The sequence below is a fragment of the Sceloporus occidentalis genome, unplaced genomic scaffold (genome assembly GCF_023333645.1).
Source record: "Sceloporus occidentalis isolate IW3139 unplaced genomic scaffold, rSceOcc1.0.p SCAF_39, whole genome shotgun sequence".
In the NCBI taxonomy this organism is placed as follows: domain Eukaryota; kingdom Metazoa; phylum Chordata; class Lepidosauria; order Squamata; family Phrynosomatidae; genus Sceloporus; species Sceloporus occidentalis.
The window spans coordinates 7,843,257-7,856,138 of NW_028317019.1; the positions used below are offsets into that span (position 1 = coordinate 7,843,257).

The 12,882-nt window shown below is 40.9% G+C and overlaps 1 protein-coding gene across 1 annotated transcript in view; it reads right to left on the minus strand.

The window, feature by feature from the left end:
- LOC149290516 (uncharacterized) overlaps positions 1-11,109 on the minus strand; it is a 29,031-nt gene extending 17,922 nt beyond the window's left edge. Inside the window, exon 1 of the mRNA XM_089489309.1 lies at positions 10,742-11,109. Coding sequence (XP_089345435.1) covers positions 10,742-11,109 — 368 coding nt within the window. The remainder of the gene's footprint in view (positions 1-10,741) is intronic.
- Between the last annotated feature and the right edge of the window lie 1,773 nt (positions 11,110-12,882).

Here is a 12,882-nt window from a genome sequence, read left to right on the forward strand (position 1 = left end):
CCTGGGGTTTCTTCTGGTGTAATTTCTAGCATCGTATTTATTGCATCTATTCTCTGCCTCCAGTATTCTTTCGCTTTTCCGCATTTCCACCAACAATGAAAATAGGAGCCTGATGTTTTTTCACATTTCCAACATAAATTCTTCCTTTTCTTATACATTTTGGCTATTTTTATTGGGGTTAGATTCCATCTCAAGTACATTTTCAACCAGTTTTCTCTCAAGCTTTGTGCCAATGTAAATCTGATATCTTTCTTCCATATGCTTTCCCATTTGTCGTAATCAATCGCGTCTCCTGTGTCCTTTGCCCAACTGAGCATTACTTCTTTCACTGTTTCTTGCCTCGTGTCCCACAATAATAATACTTTATAAATTTTGCCCATCATACCTTTTTGTTTTCTCTAATTTCTAATATTTCTTCTCATTCAGATTTTTTTAATCCGTCCCCATTCTTTTAAATCACATCATGTTCTCTCTTGAATTTGTCAATATTCAAAACAATTGAAACCAATTCCTTCAACTTTTAACTCTTCCTGAGATTCCTTCCTTCTCCCAGACAGCCTCACCTTGAAGAGCGGTGTTCCCAAGACAAGTCTGGGGTCCAAAGAAACTTGCTCAACCCTTCCCTAAGCCAGCCCCCAATTCCCAAGCTAAAGCAACACAAGGGGAGGTTACATAGATACCAAGGTTGTCTTACTTCCCTTCCCTTTTCCCAGACAGCCTTACCTTGAAGAGCAGTGTTCCCAAGCCAGCTTCACTCCTCCTTGATAACCATTCTCCAACTGCAGCCCCAGCCCCTCTCCAAACGCCCTCCTTCATCTAAAAGCCACTCCATCTGTCTTTGTAACATTTCCCACTACATGCTTTCTATGACCCATCACTCTACATTACCTACTATGAACTACAACTATAACTCCTACTTTAACTCTAATAATCAAACTCTAATATTTTACCCTTTATGACAGAACCCTTATACCCTGTTTCTGACACACAATGGGCCAGTCCCAATCCTTCAGGTATACAGCACCAGTCTGAAGTGACAATTCTCCCATCTCAATCTTTCAGGCAAGAAGCATGAGCCTGAGGTTGCAAAGGGCCAGTCTCAATCCTTCAGGTAAAGAGCACCACCCTGAAGTCACAATAGTACTGTCTCAATCCTTCATCCAAGGAGCATCAGACTGAAGTCAAAATGGTCACATCTCAATCCTTCAGGTAATCAGCATTAGCCTAAATTCACAATGGTTCCATCTCATGGCAGCAGACAAGGAGCATTGGTCTGAGATCACAATGGGCCAGTCCCATTCAGGTATGGAGCACCAGCCTGAAGTCACAATATGTCATGAATCCCTTCATTCATGCATTTAGGGATTCATGCCATAAGTGTTATAGGTTTAGGTTTAAATTAGAGTCAAGATAGACAGGATTTATGGTGGGTTAAAGTAATATGACTTAATATGTGCTTTAATAAAAGATACTAGAAAGAGGTAAGGAGATCATGACTAAAGAATGTGATTGTTTGCTAGGATTGGAATGTGTGGGAATCATCCCAACAGAGGCTTGAGTTTAAAAGACTGGTCTCTGTAAAAGGAGGGGGAACATAGAGAATTATTGGTATTTTTATATTGTATTATGTTGTTATGGATTTATGCTTATTATATTTTCATATGGTATCATATTAGATTGGGATGGATGAGATTTCATTATACACACACACACACACACACACATCGTTAAGCCATAATGTTAATTAAACTGTTGTGTGGCTGAGTTCTGTGGTCCAAGGCCACAGATGCAGTGGTTGAGAAAAGGCACATGAGAGCTTAATTGTTTTTAGAAAAGCTGCCAGAATCCCAGATGGGAGGACACTGAGCAGAAAAGGGTGGGAGAACACTGTGCGGGAAAGGGCTATCCAATTAATCAGCTTTATTGGTTAATGGAGTGGAGTTAATTGATATGGATATAAAAGTGATAAGTTTATACTCTCTTTCATTCCTGACATAAAAGTCACTTCTGTTGCATGTATCTTCTTCATTACAAGCTGTTCCTTTTTCAAAGTACTGCCTTTTGTGTTGCAAGAGGGGCTGCAATTAGGACCCTGACAGATATCTCTCTCCCCTTCCATTCACCCTGCTGTCCCAAAAGGGCTGGAGAGCATACCAAACCAGCCACAGACCCTTTCCCTGCTCTTGTGTAATGCCAGGTCAGTCAAAAATACAATGCAAATAGTCCAAGATCGCCTACTGGACGAAGAGGCTGACCTGTCTTGTTTCACAGAGACCTGGCTGGGTGATGATAGCTCAGCCTCCTGGGCTCAGGCCTTACCAGTTGGGTTCTCCGTCAGTGAGCAGGTAAGGGGACATCGCTTTGGTCCATGCATACAATCTTGCTTTGGCCAGGATACCTATCCATAAGATGGACCACATCGAATGTATTTGCCTCAGCTTAAAGACTAGGGAAAGTCTGGGGATTCTGTTGGTTTAATGTCCACCCTGTTGCTTAACATAAATACTCTCTGGAAAAGATAACATCAGAATTAACACAAACCAGGGAAAGAGTGACATTCCTGGAGGAAGAATATTAAAAATTGGGAAAAGAGATAGAGAGATTAACAGAAGAACATACTGAAGATACAGCAGAAAGAATTAAATTAGAGCAAAGATTTAGGGAGAGATGTCTTAGAATAAGAGGTCTTCCCGAACAGAAGGACGAAGATCTATATAAAAGGATAATACCAGCCTTGGCTGAATTTATGGACCTAGATAATGAAACTTTTCTCCTTGAGGAGGACAAGATGTTTAGAGTAAGCTCCTGGGTCGCAAAACAGAAGAGACTGCCCAGAGATATCGTCATTTATTTTGTTAGGACTCAAATGAAAGAAGCAATTCTCCAACAACACTTTCATACAAGATTCAGAATTGAAGCAAATGAAATTTTATTGTTTAAAGATATCTCTGGGAAACTGTTAAGGAAGAGGAAGGAATATGGACCACTGACTAAGGTTTTACGCAGCAATGGGATCTACTACAAATGGGAACTAACTCAGGGCCTATCTTTTAAATTCAGGCAAAAAAGATACCAAATCAACTCGGTACAAAAAGCAAGAAATGTTCTACATGAGAATGAAAAAGAACTTAATAAAGGGGACAGTCAGAAAGAAGAAAGAAAAAAACCCGGGAAAAGGAGAAGAGGAAAAGGAGGAAGAGAGCTTAGAAGAAGAAATAGAAGAAGGAGAATTGCTTAGGAAACCAGATCCAAACACAAGAGAGGAAGATATAGATGGAGAATATGAGGATGAAACGGGAAAAGGCAGACATCCTATCATCGAATGTTAAAGGAATTAACAGCCCAAAAATGAGGTAAACTTTTTCATTATTGAGGGAAACAGAGACTTGATGTAATTTGCCTTCAGGAAACCCATATAAAGAAAGAGGATATAAGATTGTTAAAAAACGCCAAATTGGGGAAAGAATACATAGCAGCCTCAAAAAAGAGGGGAAAAGCTGTAGTGATTTATGTAAAGGATAAATGAGAATCTAAAGAGGTATTCTCAGACCCCAATGGATACTTGGTTGGTGTAGAAGTTACTTTACAAGACCAAAAGATCCTAATGGTGGGAGTTTATGTACCCTTAGGAAATAAAGGCCTGTTCTTTGGAAAATTGAAAAAAACAAATGCCAGACCATATGTGCGATAGGACCTTAACAATGGGAGATTGAAATGGGGTGATAGACCCCCAGATAGATAGAAAGGCAGAAAACTAAATATACTTAAAGCAAGGGAAATTACTGAAATCTTTCTTTGAATTAAAAGAAGCCTTTGCATTAGAAGATACTTGAGAATCAAGTATGGTCTGTCTAAGGATTTACGTTCTTTTCAAAGACCCATCAATCCTGTTTGAGAATAGATATGTTCTTGACTTCCCCAACTATTAGCACAATGGTGGAAGCAGGAGAAACTCTACTAAAAATCCTATTGGGTCACAATCCAATTTTATTCTCTTTGAAGAGTAAACCTAAGGAACTGATATGGAGACTAGATGAGACTTTGTTAAAAGATGGAAAAAGTCTAGATAAAGCAAAAACAAACCCACTTAAATCCTTCTTTGAATAAAATCTGAATGGAGAAGTCAGCCCAGAGATCGTCTGGGACACAAGGAAAGCGCTAATGAGGGGTTTCTATTTGAAACAGTCTTACGAAAGGAAACAAAAATAGAGAAAAGAATTGGAAAGAACTACAGGAAAAGTTAAAGGATAAGGAACAATTACTTCAAGAAAACCCCCAAAACAAAATGATTCAACAACAGATTAAGAAGATTCAAAAGGAAATATCCACATGACTAATAGAAGACCAGGATAAAATGTTAATATATATCAAACAGAAACACTTCTTGAATGCTAATAAACCTTGCAAATGGTTAGCATGGAAACTGAAAAAAGGAAAAGGAGAAACGGATCTTTTCAAGTGTTAAAGAAGGGGACAAGATTTATTCCAACCAAAAACATATGAAAGAATGTTTATATAAATATTTCACAAATCTATACAAAGAAGAATATATTTCCCAGGAGAGGATACAAGAATCTTTGGACAGAAAAGACGTAGTAGAGATTGATGAAGAACAGAGAATCGAACTTAATAAACCAATAACGGCTCCTGAGGTGCTAGAAGCAATCAGTAAAACCAAGGCATCCAAAGCACCAGGGCCAGATGGCCCAAGTGCAATGTATTACAAGAGCTTACAGAAAGAGCTACTTAAACCCCTAGTAGAAATCACGGATAGACTCTCACAAAGAAGAACGCCTGACTCTTGGAAGAGAGCTGATATTGAACTGATTCCTAAAGAAAGTAAGGAGCTGTTAAGGATTTCTCTCCTTAACAACGATTATAAAATCTTTGCAATGGTCTTAGCAGAAAGATTTTTTAAAACCCTACAAAATATCTTAAACGGAGACCAAATGGGCTTCCTCCAAAAAAGGCACCTTAGAAACAACACGAGGAATTTACTAGATATTAGAGAACTCTATGAGTAGAAAATAGATTAAAAAGCAGCTACATTTTTTCTTAATACCAAAAAGGCGTTTGATGAAATTAATTGGACCTTCATGCTGGAAACCTTAAGAAAAATGGTTCTAGGAGATAACTTTATCAGCTGGATAGATGCAATCTATAGAAAACAAACAGAGTATCTAAAGTGGCTATAAATAACAAAGGTGAGAGGGGTATCTCTCATTACAGGTAACGCCTTCGCTTTTCCCCCATCAACAATAAACCTCGCTGTTTGTTTTCTATAGATTGCACTATACTAGCATTAAAGAAGATAAGAAGACCAAAGGCCTGAAAATAAAACAGGAAGAGTACAGACTTAAACTATACATGGATGATGTGGTGATTTACTTATCTGACCCAATAGAAAGTGTTAATCCCCTGCTTTATAAATTAAAGGAATATGGACAGCACTCAAGTTTCTGGATTAACAGGGATAAGACAAACATTTTACCAATGAATTTAACAAAAGAATGATCAGGAAAATCTACAAGAAGTGACTGGCTTTAAAGTAGAAAAAAGGTCAAATATCTAGGTGTTGGGTTCACCTCTAAAAAGCGATAACCTCTTTAAAAACAACTACGAGAAAATATGGGGTGATATCAAACAAGGTCTCAATAGATGGGCTAAACTCAACCTGTCCCTCTTGGGAAGGATCAGGACAGTTAAAACGAACGTACTTCCTACATTACTATTTTCATTTCAGACTATACCTATCCTTCTTAATGACAAACCATTTTTAGAACGGCAGAAGGACCTGCAAAAGTCCATCTGGGCAGGAAAAGACCTAGAATCAGATTTAAGTCTCTAATAGATGACGTAACGATTCACAATCCTCTCTTCTATTTTGACCCGACACTTCTTTGGGTGTTTGAAGGACAGTTGTGTGGATGGATTTTAAAACACAGACCAAGCGGCTGATTAAACAAGGATATAAGTTTATTTTTAAAACACAACAGGCAAAGGTATCTTTGAGATGGAGTTGTTACTATGTCTTCTTTTGTTACATATATACAGGGCTGGTTTTAACTCAATAATAATAATAATAATAATAATAATAATAATAATAATAACAACAACTCTGCCCCGCAGGCTATAGTATCACTCAAGAAATAATGTAAGCCAAAGCCCTCTTCCTGAGTCTGGTTCCACTGAGTCTCTCTTCTCCAGACTCTCCAGAACTAATCCTGTCCCTCTCTGGACAAAGCAGTTCCTTAAGTAACCATCCCTCAGGAACTATGGGAACCCAGTCCTCTCTTGGACTCTGCCGTTCCCATCCTCTCTATCACTATCTCCCACTGAACTCCCGCTTCATCCCTCAGGATTGCAAACCCTAACTGACTCCACCCAACTGCCAAGCGGAAGCTTCAAACTCCTCAGCCAGCACCTGATTGGCTTAGAGTCTCTGGCTTCTGATTGGCTGGTTTGGAAGTCAGTCCGTCACACGCCTCCCCCCTTTAATAGGTTCATTGAGACACAGAACCAAACGGTTCTATGGTCCAAGGAACCCCCAGTTATCAATTATACTTACCCATTATACATAACATTATACACACATCAGGTGACACATATGATATACTTCATATACCTGTTTTATCAATAACCATTTCCAACTTAAATATCTTTGGTATTTTCCTGTATGTTCCCCTTTTAAACATATGTCTAATATCAGTTCTACCTGTTATAACAACTTACCATCATTTTCTTATAAGTTTAGCATATTATATCCATACCCCACATCACTTGTTGGGTTTTAATATTTTAATAACACTTAAATAACCTTTTCCCCCAACTTTAGATCTTTATATGTTCCATTTAAATGTCTTTATCAAACATATTTAATCTTTTAACCCTTTTCTCTTATTGATGGAGCATCATCTCCAACTACTTTGCCCCGTTCCCACTATGGTTTTGAAAACATTTCATCTTCCATTATACTAATGGCAAACTACAATATATTGGTTTTCCAGTCTATCAACTCAATTATATCCTTGTCCTTTTTAGGAGTCTTCTCTGGATCAGTCCTTGTAACCGACCACGTGTTTCTTTTTACCGGCTGTGGACTTAACACCTCATCTAGTAAAAAGTCTTTGCTTCCTCCTGTTTCACTGGACCACGTTCCTTGAGTGCGTTCAGCAATCTTTACATCTTCTTCTGTAGACCGTAAAGTGTCCCTTATCAAAATCATCCCATTCTCTAGATAGTTCATCACAATCTTTGGTCTTTTTCCCTCTGTTGAATCTCCTTTTCCAGTTGGTTGATGGCTTTTGGGGTCCCAGCGACGCTTGTCTGTCATCTGGTCGCCACCAGTATGTTTGACAGTGAGGTTTATAGACGTGAACATGTTCTGCATTTACACATCTATTCTTTCAACTTTTACTTTAAGATTCTTCCAGTCTCTGTGAACTAAACCATTTTCTTGGGTTATATCACCCATTTGCCAAACTACATCTCTTTCAACACTGTCCCATTTAATATATAGCTTCCAGAACCCTGAACTCTTTATTAGAACCTACAAAAGCCTGTTGTGATGCTTTTAATAACTACTTCACGGACAAAATCTCTCAGATAAGAGCCGATTTGGATGCTGGCCTTACGACAGAAGTGACAGGAGAGGTATCCAGAGCCTCCGCCAATAATGTTATTCTGGATCAATTTGAGTCATTAGTACAGAGGATGTGGAGAAGCTCCTTGGGAGTATGAAAAGACGACTTGCTCTCTTGATCCTTTCCCATCTTGGCTGGCCGTCCAGGGGGAGATACCATCAAGATGCTGCTAAACATATAACTAATGCATCTTTCAGGGAAGGCTGTCTTCCATCTTGCTTCAAAGAGGCGGTGGTTAAACCACTTCTACAAAAAGCCTTCCCTTGACCCTCTGGACAGAAACAATTACAGGCCAGTTTGGATCTTAATATTCTTAGGCAAGGTAATGGAGAGGGCAGTCGCTATTCAACTCCAAGCAGTCTTGGAAGAAATGGATTTTTCTACATCCATTTCAAACTGGATTTAGGATGGGTTACAGAGGTGAGACAGCCATGGTCACATTAGTCGATGACCTCCGTCTGAGCATCGACAGCTCTTTGAAAAGGGGAAGTCTGACCCTTCTGGTGCTATTGAAGGCCTCTCAGCGGCCTTCAGTACCATTGACCACAGTATCCTTCTGGAACATATGGGAGAGTTGGGAATTGGGGCACTGCTTTCCAGTGGTTCAGGTCCTACATCTCAGGCAGATTCCTGTCACTTGGGGACAGTTCTTCATCCAGAGGGAGCTCAAGTCGGGCGTCCCTCAAAGCGTGATTCTGTCCCCAATGCTATTCAACATTTACATGAAGCTGTTATGTGAGATCTTCTGGAGACATGGGGCGGGGAGCAGGGAGACCTTGAAACAGTAGTACATGCGCAGGTCACCTCTTGGCTCGACTTCTGTAACACACTCTACATGGGACTACCCTTGTGCCAAGTTCAGAAACTTCAATTGGAACAGAATATGGCAGCCAGGTTGGTTACGGGCTCTTCTAGAACTGACTACATTACACCGGTTCTTAAATCCCTCCACTGGCTGCCCATTAGTTTCTGGACAAGATACAAGGTGTTGGTTCACTCTGGAACGACCTCCGGATGAGATCCGTCCTATTAACACCTTGGAAGCCTTTAGGAAGGCTATTAAGACGGACCTCTTTCCAGACTAGATTAGATCTATTGACCTGCCTCCCCCTCCTCCTGACCCCTTGCCATCATTAGTGTGATGGAAATTGCTATTGATGTATATCGTTCCTGCCCTCCCACCTCTCCTTCAGAAAACGACCCATTTCTTGCCCGAAAAAACTTTTTTACTGTATTGTGTTATGAAAGTTTTAAATTTTCTTGCTGTTTAATAGGATTTTTAAAGGTTGATTAATGTTTTTATAATTGGGAGAAGGGTTGGGGGTTTGGAATTTTAATTGTATTTCTTAAATTGTATGTTATTTTATTACTGTAATCCACTTTGATTCCATTGAGGAAAAAGTAGAATAATAATAATAATAATAATAACGTCTCTTCAAGGGGGTCAAAAGCCCTTTCAGTATGCTCCCAGAACTGGGGGGGGGGGTGTTTCTGGGGCTGTGGGTCTCTCTGTTGCTCCTCCTCTGCAGGGCTGTTGTGAAGGAAAAGGTAAGTATGTGAGGGAGGGTGCCCAATCTGGATCCTGTGGGTCTCTAAGCCTAGTTCCAGGCTGACAGGGGATTGCCAGAGTTTTGAGGTCCTTCCGGCTCCCTCCTCTTGGCTTTGGCCAAGAGGATTTTGGCTCTTCTCTCCCCCCCCCCCCCAGAGCCTCCTCCCCCAGGACTCCAGAGAAAACTCCCCTCCCCCAAGAAAAATGCTATTGAATCCTATCCTGTGCGATGCTTTCTATTTGGCACAAAACTCTTCCCCAAATGAAGCATCAGAAGAGAGGGTCTCTCCTCGGCCCCACTTTCCACAAGGGAGGGGGCTCCTCAAAGACCTTTTTACCTTTTGATCCCCCTCCCCTCCATGGCCATGCCTCTCTCCAAGGGTCCCACCGGCCTTCATTTCTCATAATAACTCCCCAAGTACCCGGGACCCAAGGAATCCCCCAAGGAGGGGGCAGGGAAGGAAAGAGGGATAGGAGGCCTTGCAAGACCCCTGCCTTTCTTTGGGGGGAGAAGAGGGGCTTCTCCCCTCCAGCCATTCTTCTGAATGAACAAGGGCTCTCCCCACTTCCCTCCCTCCCTCAGAACAGACTGTGAGGGCAGCAATGGCTTCTGGGGCTGAGACTGTGCAGGCGCATATAGTCCCAAAGGCCCCTCCTCAGCATGCACAGGGATTGCCAGGTCCTAGATGCTGCTGCTTATTCCGCTGGCGGCCTTTGTGGGAAAGAAGGTATGCGCCGGGGTTCAGTGGCCTCCCCTTCCTTCCCTCCTTTCTTCCTTTGAGGAGACTGCAATGGAGGCCAAGGTGCAGTGCTGGACTCAGGAGGGAAAGGCAAGAAAGGAAGGCTCTGCTTTGGAAATATAGCTCTCTCTGTGTATCCTGTATGTTTGTGTCTGTGTGTCTGTGCTGTTCTTATGGCTGGGAATGGAGATGAGAACTGAGGAGAGAAGAAAGGGTCAGTTTTGGGCAAATTCAGAAATTCTGTGCATCAAAGTCCAGTGTGTTGAAACAGTAAAGAACTTTATTGAGAACACATAGAAATTCAGTGATTAAGCCAGAACTGACCACTCCAATCCAAACAATACATTAAAACCCCTAAAACCAAAAACATGACCCTCTTCCAAACCTAGCCCCCACCTCCAATTCCCACAGTCTATGCCCCACAGGTAACAAGGCCCCCTTTTGCCATTCCCAAAAACTAGCCCTTTCTCTTAATGCCGGCCTCCAACTTTCTTAAGCCAAAATCCCACACATTGCAAAAGCTATAATTCCCATAACTATTCTAACCAGCTGCAACAAATCCCAACCTCCCATCTACCTAACCTATACCACAACCCACAATCCCCAGCCAAATTGACAACCCAAAGCAATTATCTATACTATTGGCTATTAAAACCTAAACTTAACAAAATCCAACTTGAAAACATAGAGACATATTGACAGACAACTTTTACAAATAAGATCACAAAGGCCTTTTCTTTGCACTGCTGGATTGAAAATATATTTTTTGTATTCGTTATTGACAAATATAATGTTAGGATTTGTGTGGCTTCTCTCCTCTGTGGACTCTCTGATGTGCCACTAGGTGTGACTTCTGAGGAAAACATTTCCCACAATGGTGGCATTTGTATGGCTTCTCTCCTGTGTGGACTCTCTGATGTTTCGCTAGGTTTGACTTCTCAGAAAAACATTTCCCACAATGCTGGCATTTGTATGGCTTCTCTCCTGTGTGGACTCTCTGATGTATCATTAGGATTGACTTCCAAGAAAAACATTTCCCACAACGCTGGCATTTGTATGGCTTCTCTCCTGTGTGGACTCTCTGATGTATCATTAGGATTGACTTCTGAGAAAAACATTTCCCACAACGCTGGCATTTGTATGGCTTCTCTCCTGTGTGGATTCTCTGATGTATCATTAGGATTGACTTCTGAGAAAAACATTTCCCACAACGCTGGCATTTGTATGGCTTCTCTCCTGTGTGGACTCTCTGATGTTTCACTAGGTCTGACTTCTGAGAAAAACCTTTCCCATAATGCTGGCATTTGTATGGCTTCTCTCCTGTGTGGAGTCTCTGATGCATGACTAGGATTGACTTGTAAGCAAAATGTTTCCCACAATGCTGGCATTTATGTGACCTCTTTCCTGTGTGGACTCTCTCATGACTCAAATGTTTTTCTGTAAAGAACGACAATTACAGATGAGACTGAAAATCAGACTTAACAGAGGAGGGTGTTACTGCATGATTTAGCCCTCATTAATCCCTCCTTCTTAGAGATTAAATTAATAAAGTTGCTGTGAGTAACCTAATCATGACCCTGATGCTTATGCCCCTAAATCCATTGAACAGTTGCATTCTTACTCCTAGGAGCTAGCAAAGAAGAGACCATATGGGAACTGCCTTGAGGGAATCAGTAGAAGAAGATAGTCAAAGGACTGTTGAAAAAAAATATTCAATTAAACATGTGCAAAAATACTTTGATTGACAGGTGGCATCATATCCTGTGAGACGGCCACTGAATGCTGAGTCAGAGCCCAAGGCATGATGCAAGCTAACTGCAGAGGATGCTTCATGCTGTTTGGCACCAGGAGAGGACTCACAACCAATACAGTATGCAGCTCACATGAGGATTGGAGTGGATTGGATCTGAGTTGTGTGTACAAGGGATAGTGAAGTTGATGGAAGTCGGAGAGGAGAGCTTGCAAATATTTGTATTGTTTTGCAACTCAAGATAGAGAAGCTCCAAGGATTTCAATGAAATCGACTGTGTTTGTGACTTATTTTTAAGTGTGAAAAGTGGTCATTGCATTGCCAATGCCTATATCTGGATATTTGCTTCCTTACTCTGCTATGATATTTTTGAGCTGTATTTGGGTGCATCACCCTCAGATTGTAGCGTACATTGGCTTGTGAACGCGATCAAAATTCAGAGCCAACAAGAATCTGAGAGCCGGTGAGCTAATGCCTTTTGTCTGATGTATTTGCATCAAACACCCATTGCATTCAGTTTGTTTCACACCATTCTTCCCCCACAAAGGAAATATTCTAAAGTCATATAAACCTTTCTGAACTCACAATTTCTGCCCCCAAGCAGAAACCAATTTCAGTATAAATATCAGCCCCGACTTGCTGTTCTTCGGTGTCAGTCCAGTTACAAATAGACACTCTGTTTGTTTTCATGGCTAAACACCTCAATGCACTCACCAACCCCAATTGTCATGGGAACTACTGATCTCTCCTTATTTCAAATCCTCAACAGTTGGAATAAAGATCTGGATAGATAACGTATCACCATTATCAAAGCCTTACATCTATTCACCACTCCACCTTTGTTACCTAGTTCTTGCGCGTGTGCATGAACACTTCTATGTATGTGTCTGTGTGTTTTGCTTTACCCCTAAATAAAACATAAAAACCTATTTCAAATGCCTCTGAAGATCTGTTTGATTCAGGAACTGCTATAGATTGGCTGAGTCCAGAGGTCACTATTGCCCCAGTAAAACTATTTCACTCTATTGAGCTAAGTACCAAACTCCCCTAAAAGCATAGCGCTTGCGTCCCACAACATTCCAGAATTGGCAGTTTAGGATTTGATATTTAGAAACCTTACAAAGTGGAGAACAATAGTGCCTCACTAAAACTAGAAATTCCAAGATTCCATAAGAAGTTGTTATGACAATTAAATTATGT